The 16,664-nt window shown below is 40.9% G+C and overlaps 1 protein-coding gene across 5 annotated transcripts in view; it reads left to right on the plus strand.

The window, feature by feature from the left end:
* Positions 1 to 10,401, plus strand: part of sox6 (SRY-box transcription factor 6) — a 142,727-nt gene extending 132,326 nt beyond the window's left edge. For 4 of the 5 annotated variants that reach the window (XM_071906405.1, XM_078291607.1, XM_078291562.1 and 1 more), the window contains 4 exons: positions 230 to 335; positions 7,050 to 7,283; positions 8,392 to 8,608; positions 9,522 to 10,401. In XM_071906405.1, the coding sequence (XP_071762506.1) occupies positions 230 to 335; positions 7,050 to 7,283; positions 8,392 to 8,608; positions 9,522 to 9,828 (864 nt within the window). In that variant the 3' untranslated portion in view covers positions 9,829 to 10,401. The remainder of the gene's footprint in view (positions 1 to 229; positions 336 to 7,049; positions 7,284 to 8,391; positions 8,609 to 9,521) is intronic. The other variant, XM_078291699.1, reaches the window with a different exon arrangement.
* The last annotated feature ends 6,263 nt before the right edge of the window (positions 10,402 to 16,664 follow it).

Below are 16,664 nucleotides of genomic sequence, written 5' to 3' on the forward strand. Positions count from 1 at the left end.
CTCCTGTCATCCATTATAGCGGCTGCTGAATAGAGAGATGAGAAAGGAAAAAGCTACATCCAGCTCATGTCAAAAGAGCAGCTCTTCAAAAGAACCTCCATTTATCAAAGACACTTTCTCTTTTCAAAATTTCAGAGATTCCTGATGGGGTTATATTTACAATTCTATTACTGTAAAAAGGTGTATATCTGCTTGTTCGTGTGCCTGACTGTTTTCTGTTCCCCTGTAGGAGAGGGCACATTTTGAGAGTCTTGGGCACCACCTCGGCAAGCTGGGCGAGGAAGGAAAGATTGGCCACAGAGTTATCGACCTCACCAGGCCAGAGGATCTTGACGGTAAGGTTCTTTCTTTTGAAACATATATCACACATAATTCTATCTCTGATTATTTCTAAATGATGTCCACACAGATGATGATTGCATGCCTCCTCGCAAAATCCACATACATTCACTCCTATTTTACTGAACATTCTTTGTCAAATTCTAAAGAGTTCCTTGCCTGTATTCTCCTATACATTCTCCAGACTGTTTCTATACTTTTTGTACAGTAGAATAAGGCAAGATGGCTGGTAGAGTCTGCTGCTCTATGTGGCTCAGTTCTAGATGGTGGAGTGGAGGATATATGGGTGTGTGTCTACACATGTGCATGTGTGTGTAATGGGGGTGTGAGGGTGGGGGTGAATGCCGTTTGAAATGGGCCGTGGCTCCAAGGTTTTCGCAGGTAGGTGAGCGGAGGACAAGGGTGCCTGAGGACAAAGCTGGCTTTTTTCCAAGCTTGGCTCCTGTTGCTGTTGTGCTTGTTTGAGGTCCTGGGCACAGGAGTGTAAATTCGGGTAGCACCGGTGTGACAAAGCGTCATCTCCCTTTGTGGCCATGACTCCTGCACAGCAGCAAGGAGTACCTCGGTGCACCAATGTTTGTCTGACATAAATATTTGTGGCAGTTTCCATGGCACTTCAGAGCCAGAGCAAAGAGGAAAATGGATCTGACTCATCTTTGATGGCTGAAAGACTCTCAAGGCAGAAGGATAGATATTTCTCAGGACAATGTAAGCCCTCACCGTCTTCAGATAGCACGCTACAAACATTTCCCACCAGTTTTTAGCCTGAAATGTTCCTGAATAATTGGTTCACACAGATTTTTATAAATTTAATGTACCTCCCAGAAAAAAATGTTGTTTACTAACTCCAAAGCAAATAGCAATTTTTTTTTATCATGTCTGCTTTCACATCACACCCAATCTGGAAGATGAGAATTAGAGGTGCAGTTAGTGGTTTCATAGACATGTTTCCCATGTGAGCCACAGCAGCAGAACCCGTCCCACCCCTCTGCCTGCCTGGGCAGATGTGCTTCCAGTCCCCAGCCTCCCAGTGGGAACCTTCCTTCTGTGGCTACTGTGGAGCCAGGGCAGAAGCAGGGCGCGCACCAGTCCAGTTGTGTCCTTTTAAGTCCTGCACGGGGCCGAGGGAAAGGCTAGCGCCAGACGCCTCACATCAGTGTTCCCAGTAGGCTATGGATTAGGAGCAGGCAGAGGTTAGCGGAGAGGAGAGGTCCTCTTCCCAGGGGGAAGCAGCATGGCTGGGAGCCAGGGCACTACACATAACTCAAACACGCAGTTACTATTTCTTTCAAATATATCTGTCTGTCTCTTTCAACTTCACCAACAGGAAAACACATACGGATGAATGATGTGAAGCAGGGTTTTATGATGTGAACCACAAAGAGTGTTTACACTTCTGAGAACATGTTGACTTTTGAGTTCCTTGTTTTGAGGTCTTTCTCCTTGATATATAGTAGGATGTCTATGTAACTGGAGTTTATCTGTGCTCTCTTTAACTGCTATTACAATTCATATCTGTAGTCACACTTTTCATTATTTTATGGGACCATGTTGGTACAGGAGAAAGGAACTGAATTTAGAATCTCCTCTGTATTTCAACACAGTATTCCTCAGTAGCTCAGAATGCACTGCATATACTTTGGTGTTTCCTGAAGAGGAAAATTACTGGGTGTACCTCACAGCCCCTAGATAGGGTGTGAAAGCCCCTTGGTGTGTAGCAGCTCTCCCTACAGAACAGAGCAGTCACATTGAGCAGGCCCAGTGTACAGCAGGGCTCTGTCATCACTGCAGTTCACAGAAAGCTTTAGGTTGCTTAAACTAATATTTGCAAAGCATGCAGCAACCAAATTAACATCTGCCAAAGTCCTAACGACGGCGATTGGAAAATAGTGGCGGAGGAATGGAAATAGATAGAATTTCCTTCATTTTGCAAAGCCACACGCATGAACCCACCGCAAATTCATTAGGTCTTTTTAAGCTCTGATGAAAAACATTAACAAATACCACAAAGGCCTCAGCGTAGCCCCTTTGTTCATTCACATATGGCAGCATGGAGTTGGTGTGGTGCTGAGGTTGTGTGTTTGTCTAAACCGCCCCCAACACTGAGGGTCCATGGAGAACAAAGGGGGCGTTGAGAGATGCATGGAGGCAGGAAACAGAATTAATCTAAACGCACACTGTGATAATATCAACCAGAGAGTGAGAAAAAATGACGCTTCAGCCAAAAAGCGCCCCCAATAAAGTCCTTATGGAATGAATTGGAAACAACAGTAATATTGTATTGTTGTTTCACAGATCATTGATGTTGCGTACATTGGTAGCTCTGAGCTGTTATGAAGTTTTATATGAGTTGATTGTTTGGAGAGGTTTGTGTTGTTGTTTTTCTTCCACACTGAGGCCATGGGAATTGAGCCCTGGCTTTTATTGCCTAGGAGTTTTCCCAGAAGAGGCTCTTTTAAAAAAAATATAAAGCTTAGATAAGGTGCTTTGAGGCATGATGAATATCAAGTCGCAAAAACAATAGTTGAATAGATCAACATGATCAATAAGCATGTTCCATTTTGAAGTTGGCAAATTAAAATCCCCCCCCCCCCCAATAGGACAAATTTGTGTGTTTGTGTGTATGTGTCTGAGTGTGTGTGCATCTCCTCTTGTGTGTTCAATGCTGGGATGTGAATAGGAATGTATCAAACTCCACTTTAGGCTAATGGCATGCGAGAGGGGATAGAGCAGATAAAAGTAAAAGCTATAGCCAGCATGCTGAAACATGTCAGGCGTTTGTTCCCATGCTCCCATGCATACGCACACACGCACACACACACACACACACAATAGAACTGAAATCATCCAAACTGGGAGAGAGAAAAAAAGGATTGACGTGTTAAAATAGGGCTTATATCACTTGTAATTTGTAATGGTTTAATTAGCAGGCTATGAGCTGAGGCTTGAATAGGGGCACTGAGCGCTGTGTCCTATCTGTCCATACACATTAATCTAGCCTGATCCCGCTCTGAGGGAGAGGCTCTATTGTCAGCAGTAAATGCCTTCAGTCAGAGGTGTTAGATTTGATCCCAATGGGGAGGGCTTGGCAGGTTTGCGTGATTGTTGCTTGCTCACTGAAGCTCATCCTCTTGAGCGGATTCCTGGGTGACATTATGTGTCTGCCCGCAGAACAAAGATGAGTAAGGAGGAGAGAAGGGGGAGGAGAGAGGGGGAGAGGGGATGGCTGGGGCAGCACTACCCTCTGGCTTGGTACATGGTCGAGTCTGAGCCTGCAGCTCACAGGTGCGATAGGCTGTTGGGCCTCACTACATTCTCTCTCTATTTCTCTCTCCTTTTTTTTCTGCTTTCCCTTTCTCATTCACGTAACCATTCTCTTATCTCTTGCCGCCCCCCCTCACCCCTCCACAAGCACGCACACACACACACACACACTCATTCTCACTGTAATTCATGCCGCTCATCTGCAGTGTTTCCAGGAGAGACAAATTAAAAGGGGATTCTCATATCGCTCTGTCACACTTGAGCTGCGGGCCTCATGAATCACAATAAATTCTATTAAGCAGCACTCCCTCTGTTTCCCCCCTCCCCAGCTACAACCCAGGGGGCCTGCCCCTGTCACTGCTAAACATCTGTGTTTATTTACACAATCACACACCTAACTAACTGATTCCTAAATGGCCTGCTCCTCCTGAAGAAAAAAAAAATAGTTAATGCTCATTTGCAAAATGTCAGAGCAGTGTCATGCTTTTTGAATGAAAAGACAGAAACAATTTTGCAGTAAATTGCATGTTGTTGTTTCTGGGGATTTGCTGAGCCTGGCTGCTAATGCACAGGATGCCTTTGATTAAGGCAGATATACTGTAACGCCTTATCGCCCAGAGGACAATAAATAGTAGGGCTGGATGGGGGACCGCATGCGTATCCGCCCGTGGGACCGTTACATGGTCCCATATATGGAACATCACTGTCTAAATTCCTGCCTCAGAGAGATTATAGTACAGACATGAGGATCGTCTCAGGTCAAAGGTCAAAATGAAACTCAGGCTGTAGATTTCCTGTGGGTGAATGGCAGCCCTTGCTCTGAGTCAGCTTGATACCTGCACCTCTCTGTTTTATACAAGGCCAAGACCACTGTACATACCTCAGTACAATTATGTTAAGATGATGTAATACTCCTTCTGTTCCTTTCTATGGCTTGCTGGAGCATATGACAACAAGGAGAAGGCACCTCTCCATGTGCCATCACGTGAAGCAAAGATCCATGCCTCCCCTGGCTTCCCTCCAGTGAGCTAAGTCAAGTGGCTGGTTTCCTGGCTAACTATGGATGTGGCACTAGCTGATGGCAGGCGGTTGTTTTGTCCCCCTCCCTGTAAGACGCTCACCTCTGCCCGTATGCATGCACACCAGTATATAAATTGCTGAATCAGTGTCAGTGATAGAGTAATGGCACGGGAGGCATCGTAAATTACAGCGAGCGATCCCGGGGCACAGACACTGGCTGTCGTGTCTGAGTGAGCGCTGCGCTCCTGAGCTAATGAATACCTTCATCTGGCCCCGGCAGTCAGCAGATTGCCCCGCGTTGATGGATACTGTCAGCCCTCCGCCACACCACATTTCATTGCACAATAAACATGGTTGTCAAAACCAAACAAAGTGAAATCAATTCATCCTGTACAGTGAGTGCATGCTAAATGAAATTAACGTACTGTGGGGTTCGGTGGCAGCAAAGGTAGTGTATTATTTCTGAATTCATGATGGCTTTAGGGCCTATAGCATTCCTGGAGGCAAGAGCCAACAGCGTTTGCTTGCACACAGAACAGGAGACAGTTGGCAAACAGAAGAAGAAACAAGAGTGTGAGTTTGAGAAAGTGTTTATGAAAGGGACACAATAGACTCTGAACCTTTGAGAGAAACAGAATGTGTGCATATTTGTACGTGTGTTTCTATCAGTTTAGAGGCAGGCCTTTGCATATAGCTATTAAAGGGCGAGACTTTGCAAAGTAAAGGGCTTTGCAGATTAGGCCGTCTCCCCAGGCATCTGGAAGAGGATGATCATATGAACAGTATGGTGAAGACAGAAAAGGGGCTTTGAGAAGAGAGCAGGCTGACCAGCAGATGCTCCTATATGACTGTGACTCTGAACTTCCATTGGCCAGAACTACTATATATGATGAGAGCTGAATCCTCCGGGCAGCGGCTGATGCAGTGTGACCATGTGAAAAGACAATTTGCACTGGCCTCCCAGATAAAGGCAAGCCTCTCTGGATCATAAATGTGTCAGTATGACTGTTCAACATGAGCTGGTGTAAATCGATTTGAAGGGCCTTTGTACTGGGAGAAACAGGTTTCCTAGTGGACAGCTGGACCCCAAACAGACTCCTTCTGAGCCTCAACCAAGACCAACTTCCACAAGGCCTCCATCTCTGTTATTAGTCTTGGAGGTGGTTGTGTCCCCTCAGCATAACATGGGTGTGTGTGTGTGTTTGTGACCATGAATATGGCCTTTTCCTGTAGTGGTTTCACAGAGAACACACACTTTCCAAATGGAAGACAATCAAATTCCTCAGGTTCGGAGATGGTGCAGAAGTTTCTTCACTGTATAGAGCAGAATGAGGGTTCTGTGACGAGTGAATTAATTTTGCTGCAACACAGCTCTCCATTACTCATTAAGAGTTTGATTTTGTTTATCAACTGAAATAATAATAGAAATCAAACCCCAGGTAACGTGTGCCAAGGCTGCTAGTGGAATGGCCTAATGAGAAGGCTTCACATGTGGATGATGAAATATGCATGAGTCATCCCAAGCTTTCTTTTCCAGATTTGAGATCATTAAAGATGTATCGTAGCATATGGAAAGCTTTTTTTTTGTCTTATTTTTCAAGCCTTGTTTATCAACATGTTTTTGTTTGTTTAAATATTCATACTGCTTTTATTTAATTCTTTCACATCTTACATATAAAAGGAAGCAAATCCGCATGCAAACAGAAATCATTATCAGTCTGATGTACAGTTTAATAGAGAGAGAAACTCTCTTATGCTGATTGTGAATGGCCTGATTGAGAAACAGCACTTCGGCACACTCTCATCTCAACTGTGTGCCTGGTTTGTTTGTTTGTGTGTGTGTGTGTGTGTGTGTGTGTGTAAAGTGGAGGAGGGGTATGCCTGAATTGATTTGTGCATATATGTGTTAAAATGTTCTTTGGAAGAATGTTTTATTAAGATTTGGCAGAGCTCACACTTCCCTCCTTGATTTTCTTTTTTTAAAGAACTGCCTCAAGTCCCATATTTGTTATTTATGTTGGCATTCTTGCATGTTTTATAGAAACTATGAATGTCAAATTGAAATGTATGTGGCTGAGTAGAGAAGTGTGAACACTTGCAGAGACTGAGACAAAATATTTAACTGGCATTGAAGTCCAAGGTCCTCTTCTTTTGGTTTTGGAGTGTTTTGGACCGGCTCCACCTTAGACTTACATAGTATCCACGTTGTCAGCATGTAAAACATGGGCCTGTCAAGCCAGTTTGTTCCACTCAGTAGAAAGCCTTCTACAGCGCTGCAGGAGGATCTGTGGCTCAGCAATGATCTGAGGCAAGGTCCAGTGATAGTAGTGATGATGGCAGATGAGGGAGAGACTGGACATGACTTGTGGCATTTGATTAATGTCTTGCCTCGCTCTTTCTCCTTGTTCCTGCTCTGGCACTTCCAGGGAGCAAAGAACTCAATGGCTCTGCAGATAAACTACAACCGTATTATTGTTGGCCAACAGGAGGCGCCAGCACTACTGAGGCACGGGTCTACAGGGAATCTCGAGGAAGGAACAACAACGAGCCCCACATTAAACGGCCTATGAATGCATTCATGGTGTGGGCCAAGGATGAGCGGCGCAAGATCCTTCAGGCCTTCCCTGACATGCACAATTCCAACATCAGCAAAATCTTGGGTAAGACCTTCTAATTCAAATATCACTCGCTCCTGCTAGTAGTTTAAGGAGCCAGTCAACTAGGACAGTACAACTGTAGCTTTTGTATAGCTGCCTATAAGCCTTTCAAAAAGCCCATACATATGTTTCATAAGAGAAAGCTTTAGATGTTAGATATAAGATATTTGGATATTACAGTTTATCTGTTCATGAAGTAAGTGCTGTCTGTATCTACATTATTGTACCTGCATTACTAGAAAGACTTCATTTTGGAAATGTAGCATCTTCCATCTCTGCCTCTAGTCACCCCTCAGCTGGACACAAGCACTGGGCTGTTTGGCTGTTGACAATAGTGATAAACGTGCAGTGTTGATAGCTCTATGCTCATAGCAAGAAGAAACAGAAGTTCATTCATGACACCCTGTAAAGACGAATGGCATGGCTCTGAGAATCACTTCGTTGTTCACAAGGGTGCTCAGCAGAGATCTTCCGTTCAGTGGTTCCCTTAAAAAAAATCCAAATTTTCCCAATGGCTCATAGATTTACCAAATTGGATCCTTACACAGATTCATTTTGTGCGTTTACATACATACATAGTTTTTTGCTCTTTGATAATGACAGCCTGGTGCAGTTAGTACCCATGCGTATTTGAACATCTGTACTAAGCTCCATGGGTTGGGGGTGGTAGGGAAGACTATTGGCTTGTTATCTGATTGGCTACTGTGGATCAATCCACCTCAGCATACAGATGGATTTACAGCACGTCACTACCGTAAGTGTTTGTCATGAAAAATGACAGAGGCTAAATGGGTCTCGTCCCGTCAGCATCGAGAGTCCATACATCAGGGCTATTAAAAGTGCCGTCATCCAGTACCTAGTAGGACAGCTAGTGGTATTTACTATACTAGCTTGTTGTTTCTTTAGTGTTGACATTGGCGCATGTCTCTCATCTTAGATAATGTGTGTACAATGCAGGCAATACATTTGACCCTTAATTCTGACAGAAACATTTTAAGATAATAAACAAATTAGATTTTTCCGCAATGTTATTGACTACAAATCTCAAAACTGCTTTTCAGTGTCTGTGTTCAATCAGAATCTGACTCTGAGCATCTACTGTGTTGAATAGGATCTCGGTGGAAGTCCATGTCTAACCAGGAGAAGCAGCCGTACTACGAGGAGCAGGCCCGTCTCAGTAAGATCCACCTAGAGAAGTACCCCAACTACAAGTACAAGCCGCGGCCTAAGAGGACCTGCATTATCGACGGGAAGAAGCTCCGCATTGGCGAGTACAAGCAGATGATGCGTTCACGAAGACAAGAGATGAGGCAGTTCTTCACTGTGGGGTAGGAGCGCAGTCAGAAAACCCACAACTAGAGCAGACACACACCCATACACACAGACACAAGCTTGCAACTTGCCAGCAATTGGGGACTGTAGCTTTTTGTCTCCTTAAGGCTTGTCCTTGTAGCCTTAGCAAACAATGTAAGTAATAATAAATAACTTAGATCAGTTTTTTTAGTGAAGGCTTTCTCCAAACTTGACTGTTGAGTTTACCTCTCTTGTTATATTTTTTTAATACAATAACAAGAGCCCAAAATCAAATACATTTCCACATCCACCTTAAGATCAAATGCTTTTTAACAGCTGTGATTTATTAATTCAAGACAATGGCAGTCTGCAAGTGGAGCATGAAATGCAGACATTATTACAGGATATAAGCTATAAGTATAGACTTACAGAAGCCTGGAGGGCAGCAGTCTGGACCTTAACTCCTTAATTTACTGTGTGTGGTCAGCGAGGAGAAACCTTCTCCAGGTGTTCCCGCGTCAGTCGTAAGATACAGTGGCTGGAGTATCAATCATCCAGCGCAACACCAGACAAAAGCAGCACTAACCACATATTGGCTTTATGTCGCCAATAAACTGGGTACTGTTTCTGAACAACTCAAAACGGGAGCTGTCAGGAGAACCTCCCTTTCCCCAAATCATTTTCACAGAGCCACTGGCTTAGAGCAGACTGCTGTGGGGAACCCTTAATCCAACAGTCTCAGTTTAGGCGTCTGAACCAAAATCATCTCTGGGGTTGCCCTGCGCTTCGCACTCAGCATTTTTTCCATTTGTTCAAAATGTGTCATTCTTTTGTCATATTTGATGTTCAACTCTTGCACCAAAGTAAGTCACAAGAGAGAAATGTGAATGATCTTGATTGATAATCTCTATCTCTCTCTCTCTCTCTCTCTGTCTGTCCAACATTCAGGCAGCAGCCGCAGATCCCCATCAGCACCACTGCCGGCGTGGTCTATCCTGGGGCCATAACTATGGCAACCACCACACCCTCACCTCAGATGACATCAGAGTGCTCAAGTGCCTCAGCAAGTCCTGAGCCCTCCATCCCTGTCATCCAGAGCACCTACAACATGAAGCTAGAGCCCACCACCTTGGCCAACAACAGCGAGCCGGTCAATGGCGAGGATGAGATGGACATGTACGAGGACTTTGAGGATGAGCCCAAATCAGACTATAGCAGTGAGAATGACACACAAGAGCCAGTCAGCGCCAACTGAGGCCTCTAGAATCAAAGAGGCACATGCGTACGCAACACTCATACAGGAGGAAGCCCAGAGGGCTGGTCTGATCTGAAGGAGGGAAAGAACAAAAGAAAAGGAAAAAACTACACCACAAAAGAAAAAAAAAAAAGTTTAAAAAAGTGGAAAAATAAAAATCTTAACGATGATATATCATTTAGGAGCCAGCATGCAGATGTGGCTTCATCAGAATCAACAGCTATTTGGTCTTAAGTGTTTCTTAAAGTGTGTGAAGCAGTTTGGTTGTGGTAATTTTGATTTTTTTTTTTAAATCTCATTGTTTATTTTTGCATTGTGATCATGGACATTTACACAATTAGTTTATTGCCTATAACAAAAGACGGAACTTGAAATTGAATATTTGATATGAATCTATAATTCTTATAGTCATTTACCTTTTTCTCTTCAGTTAGATGATTTTGATATATTACATAACTGTTCAAGATGGGAATAATATTCTCACTCAGGTATGCTGTGCCAGCCAACAGCTTGTGAATGTTTTTAATCTGAATTAAAATATTACCAGAACAAAATATCTCAAAATTCATAAGGAGTGATTCCATCATTTTACAGAGGGAAAATCACACACTCCGATCATTATTATTATTATTATTATTATTATTATTATTATACAAACTGCACAATGTTGTGCAGAAGTGCCAAACATTTCAAGTTTTCTCTAAAATCTTACACTTTAAAGTCTTTTGGGAGAGGCTACATGAGTCTTAGACAATCTCTTGATCTCTTAATGCAGCTTCATTATCCAGTCTTTCTTTAATTTACCCTAACAGAATAAAGAAATGAAACTCAGGAACTTGGAGACAGCAGGCTCTGCAGGAAGTGATGTGACGTCTTTGGGTGGTAGCTTGTGATGCTAGCTGTTCTCCAGGGAGCCCAATGCAGTGATCATCAATGACCCCAGCAGCCCTTTCATTTTCCCAATCCACCAGCCCAGTCCACACAGAGCACTGTAGCATTCTCCTCTCATTCCCAGCTCTACAACCCAGTCCGACTCACCAAGTTCTTAATCAGAGTGATTGTAATCAGGCCAGAATGCTAAAGGGCCAAAGGCCTCCAATCTGTGGGATTGGAACAGCAGCGAAAGGCAGCTTTGGGGGCATTACAATCTCAAATTGATGTTGTACAATGTGTAGCTACAGTACATTCTGTTAAACGCTTTAGCCCCATTTGGATGGCAAGTTTAAAGTCTTAGGTCTTAAAACTTCATTTTTTTTTCAATCTTAATTCTTTTTAGACATTGTAAATCTTAAATTGACACTAAGAAGTCTTAAAGCAGAGCATGGTCATCGGGTTGATGCAATGAGTTGATTACTGCAGCAGTCTTAAGAGGAGTGACAGTTTTTGAAGATGTTTCTAAACAGAGAGAAAAGGCTATAATCACATAATGTCCATAAAACATGTTGTCATGTACACATGACAAAAGACAGTTTTTCCTCCAAAATACTGATCTCTGAATTAGTGCACTTATGTAAACTCTTACTCCATCATGTTTTTGTCCCTACAGTTAAGCCTTGTTTTGTTATTTCTAATAGTGTGATGACAGTTTTTGGAAAGCACTTATCTCTTGCATTTAAAAGATGACAACGTGCAATTACTCACAAACAAGGGGCACAAATTTTCTAACCTAATATCAGCTAAAAAGATGACAAGTGGTGACCTTCTGGAGACTGCAGCTAAATAAAGCTCCTCTAGCGGTCAAGGCCTTGATGTCGAGACTCAGATCCTCTTTACAGGGCAGAAGGTCTAAGTGGCTCCCCTCCCTGCCATGCCCTGCCCTGACCCCTGCCCACGGCAACCTCAGCACCCAGGGGGCGCCATCTGGCTCAGAGAGGGAGAAAACACTAGGGAGGGATAGGAAACAATAAAAATGGGGTGTGTGTCCCTCATTGTGCTCTCCATCAAAGTGCTGGAAGTAAGGCCTCAACAGGGCTCCCACCCCGGCCCAATCACCAGGCACTGGCGAGCAGATGGAACAAGTACATCAAGCTGTGGGGGATTATTAAAATGACTGACGAGTGGGTATCATCTGAAATACAGCATTATTAATGCATGAGTCCAGCAATTCTCCTCCCTTGCCCTTGAACCTGTCCATTTCAGAAAGAGTGTAGAGGTTTTTGAAGGATCTGAATGGCTGGTCACTGACTTTTGCTGGTCAGGATTCCCACTGCTGGTCACTGCATTTCTCTCCCAGCTCTAATTGGTACAGATGGCTCTTCATCTCTATAGTACTCTTATTTTCTGTACTCTTATTTTCTATACCCATTCAGAGCTGGCTTGCATCGTTTCTACTTTTGGAAGCATTTATATTAAGTCTCGTAAGTTTTTAAGCACCTCATTAACAATTCCTATTTTATTTTCTTCACATTTTTTTTCTACATTGTTCTCATTTTGAGGTACAACACATGTTTTAAGGATACTCTCCCACAAACAAACTCTAGCAGATTTCCCTCCGGGTCAACCTGTCTGGTATTTTTAAGCTGTTACTCCTGTTTGTTGGTGGATAGATTGATTTGTATGTGATTGTAAATATTTTCATGACCATGCCACACCGATTCAATGGGCTGGTAGTTAAAAAGGACTCTTGATGGAACTGAAACTTGACTGTGCTTATATAGCAAAAAAAAAAAGAAAAAAAGAAAGAAAAAAATGACAAAGAACTCATATCTCATGAGGAGACAATGTTTCATAAGTGTTATAAGCACTGGATATAAATTGTATTTTTATCAATTCTGACTAATGTGAAGCTGTTGTATGAGGAAAAAAACCCTGAATGAACAAAATTCCCCAGTTGGACTCATGTGGGTTTGCACTCACAGTTACCAGATTTGAGTCATTTTTCTGTCTACTTATTTTGTTTATTTATGCAAAGACACATGTGATGAATGAACACTTTGTTTAAGCTTCAGGGCTGCCTAGGGGAGAGACTCAGCACAAGAGAGTGAGCAGAAAATTCAACAGCAGGCTTGCATAGTAACTGGTTAGCCGTGAAACATCGGACTTCAGAAGTGCATTGTATATTGTATTTGAAACTGTAGAGTGTGTATCAACATTTTATTGTATTTATTAGCCACTGCTGGCTCTAAAATTGTCAGTAAAACAACAAATGGACAATCAGAGAAATAGAATTAAAACATGTTTGATGAATTGGAGCTACAAAAAAAAAAAAAAAAGTTTTTCAATGAATTCACCATCTCATTTAGATTTTATTGTAAATATAACATAGGAAATAGAATTATATTTTTGTTCATGAGTACTTAGTGAAGTATAAGTTATGTATTTGGCTGTTCTATTTTATTTTCTTTTTTACATTTGTGTATGTGGATTCATGTTTTTAAAAACCTGACAAGTCACTGTACCTCATGTAGATGCTGAATTTTTCTGCCCGTTGAAAGAGAGCAGTATTGGACCTGAGAAAGAGAGAAGCACCTCACTTGCTTATGTTTTGATAATCTTCCCCTGGACAATTCAAAGAACCAATCAAAATGAAAACTATACCCATCTGACTACATAGAAAAGTAATTACAAATAAGGTACTCATTTAAACAACAAGCACTTGATGTACAAAATTTATGAAATAATTTGTGTTTCCAATCATGATACAATCTTAGTGATATACTGTATATCCTCACTTGTGTTTTGTGTTTATTACAGCGCTCATAGTATGTGGCAAATTTCTTATGAGGAGCTGATATCAGCGTAAAATAAACATAAATCTGCATGCATTTGGCTTGCATTTACATTATAAGAATGAACAAAGGTGTTTTTATGAATGATTATTTTGTTGAAAAACACAAGTGCTGTTCTTGGATTATTTTGAAAGGTGGGAGCGTGCAAATATTTATTAGTTTTAATGTGGCAAAATGCACAAACATTCATGTGCATTCTTAGTCTATATTCTCCTTGCCATTTTCTCTATGTTGCTGATTTTTAATGAACATGTTCATGACTATCCAGCCATCTGCAAATGTAGCCCTCACAACTTTTTTCTATTAATCCACTTGTTAGACAAGCAAATGGTTTGATTGAACTGAAGACAAAAGCTTGTATGCTGTTTCAACATTACTTACTGTAACTTGATTTTTTTTTTTTTTTCTGTCTGAACTTTGTGATGTATATGGTGGGAATGTTCTCTGTGTTAATTTAATCAGCACAATTCACTGACATGCTGGACTGACATGCTAGCTGCTGTTCAGAAGTGTAAAATTTGTTGTTCAGGGCAACATTTATAGTTGTCTATATGGTACTTTGCTTTTTAGAATTGTTTGTCTCTCAAGCAACACTGTGTGTGGCTCTTCTATCACTGGGGCCGTTGTTTTGAAATTGCTGGCAGCCTGATACAGTTTTTCTGCGTAGAAATCTTTTTTCCTGGCAGGTACCTAGGCCCATGGCAAGTATTGTTTGGGTGTTATTAGAGAAAATGAAATACATAGTGTCTGTTGCTGCTTTGAAAAAGTTTTATGTCTGAATATGTAAATAGTTTATCATAATATCTTGTACAGTCCAATGTAAAGTTTTTAATTCAACTTAAAAAAGGTTGCCATCACATTTGTGTTCACATTCTTCTTTATACAGTACAAAAGATCAATTATTTGCTAAGGGTATTATTGTTAAAATGAAAAAAAGAAAATGTCACTAAAATATTTTTGTTTGTTTTTGTTTTGTTTTGCTTGGCTTCAAAGTGTAAACCAGCAAGTCTTTGGTTTCCATGTGCAGTATTGACGTGAGGTAAACTTAAGGTGAAATAATTCAACAGTGGTGTGTATGGAGAGCAATCTCCTCTGCTTTGGTAGTATTAATACACTATATCAAATAAAAACAAACCAATGAGTGACACATTTGGGTGCATCTAGGCACCTTAGAAATGTGTACATATGTTTAGATTATCCCCACAGGATCCATTCAGGCATATTATAATGTAACACCATTTTCTGTATGTACTCAGTCCATTGATGTAACAAGGCAACGGTGGGCTGTATAACTGCCTGTTTAAGCTCATTTACCTCAAGAATTTCCTCCTTTTCTGTAAAAGAGTAAGAAATTGTGTTACAAAAAGCGTCTCACCATCACTCCATCTTTTGTACTGCTGTTGACACTTACAAATTAAAGAGACATTTTGTTTTAAGATTTGAGTATTTATTTGCTTTGTGTGTTATCCTACTGTTAATAATATTTCCAAATGAACAGGCATTTATTTGCAGTGTGAGAAATCGGAGGGTTTAGAAACATATTATTCAAATAGGTGTATGTCTCCAACTTTTAATTAACTTTTTATTAATGCTATGTATGGCCAATGTTCAGGTAGATATACAAGAAAAACAAATCAACATTTTGAGAAACACGGGCAATTGAAAGACTGGCCTTGATAGGTGTGGCTTGAGCACTCTACTGACTTATTTCGATCCATATTACTCAATAATTTATAAGTCCTTCCACTTCGTTATTCTGACACCATACTGTAAGGAGACATAAAGGGTAGATTATTTAGTCATAATTTTGGTGGTTATTAATATATTTACAGGTCAGTATTGTAAGGAAACAATAAGGATGATAGTATTAAATAATTTAGGTTAAATTAGTGTTAATTTAGTAAAACTTTAAGATAAATATACAGTTAATTAACATCAAACTACATCTGTAACTGCAGGTTAACGATAATTAATTTAGGATAATGATACTGAAATTTATGTTATTAAAGTTATCGTGTATTTACAGTGAAATTAGCCACTTATGGAAGTGTAATGTATATGATCACTGGGTGTACTTTTCACAAACTTTTCACAAAAAGGGCAATGTGTTGCCGGTCTCTGGCTTTTAGAGGGATAAACCTCCAAAGAGTTGACAGGAATTTGAAGCATTTCCAACACTGCACCTTAATATCCAACTATCATCAAGTGTAAACATTGTCCTGGAGTGTTATACACACAGAAATGGACACTGATTCTAAGGAGGAAAATGTTTCTGTCATTGTCATTACCTTTGACCTATTTATGATGTCATCAGAAGGGACTCCAATTCACCCCCCATTTGGCCCAGTGGCGTTGCCTTACATTTAGGCTACATCACACTGAATGGCATGTGCATGATCCATGTCTGCTGCACATTCTCACATCTATCAAGACTCCAATTAATATGAGGTAGCAGTTTCAGTTTTTTTTGTGTTACTGTTACATGCCTAGTACCACAAATAAATAACTATTTTTACTTAAAAAAAATATTTAAAACAAAACTTACAGATATATGCAAAAACTTAAAGTATCTTTAATTTCCATACTATTTACTACTACTCAGAACAATGTGTACTTGATCATACCTTGAATTGAGTGTGGCCCCAATATGTGCTTTTTTGTGGGGAGAATGCCACGTCAAACTCCGTCTGGTAATGTGACCTGGCTGTACCTGGTAGTACATGACTTAAGGCCTTTAACAAATCTTTAGGAGACACTTTTCAATGTGGCATACATACTTATTTCAATAAAATGTCAACGTTTTTTTTTAGGTAGTTTACACTGTTCACTACTGCCCTCTATAGTGTATTTTGGTGGAACAAGTCTGTAGGAATAACAATTAAAATTCTAAAAGTTAAAATTTTTACTGCATGGTGGGTTATATGTATGCCAAAATGAAGAGGCTCCTAACGATTCAGAGAAGAAATATGGAGTACCATGTCTAGAAGGGATACAGGAGATTTCATTTTGCGTCGTCATCAGTTACCATAGAAACGGTATGGTAACGAAATGGCTAGTGGGTCATGAAATACAGATCACAGAGAGCTTTGACATTGATAAAGAACAAGC

The sequence above is a fragment of the Centroberyx gerrardi genome, chromosome 1 (assembly GCF_048128805.1).
Source record: "Centroberyx gerrardi isolate f3 chromosome 1, fCenGer3.hap1.cur.20231027, whole genome shotgun sequence".
Taxonomy (NCBI): Eukaryota; Metazoa; Chordata; class Actinopteri; order Beryciformes; family Berycidae; genus Centroberyx; species Centroberyx gerrardi.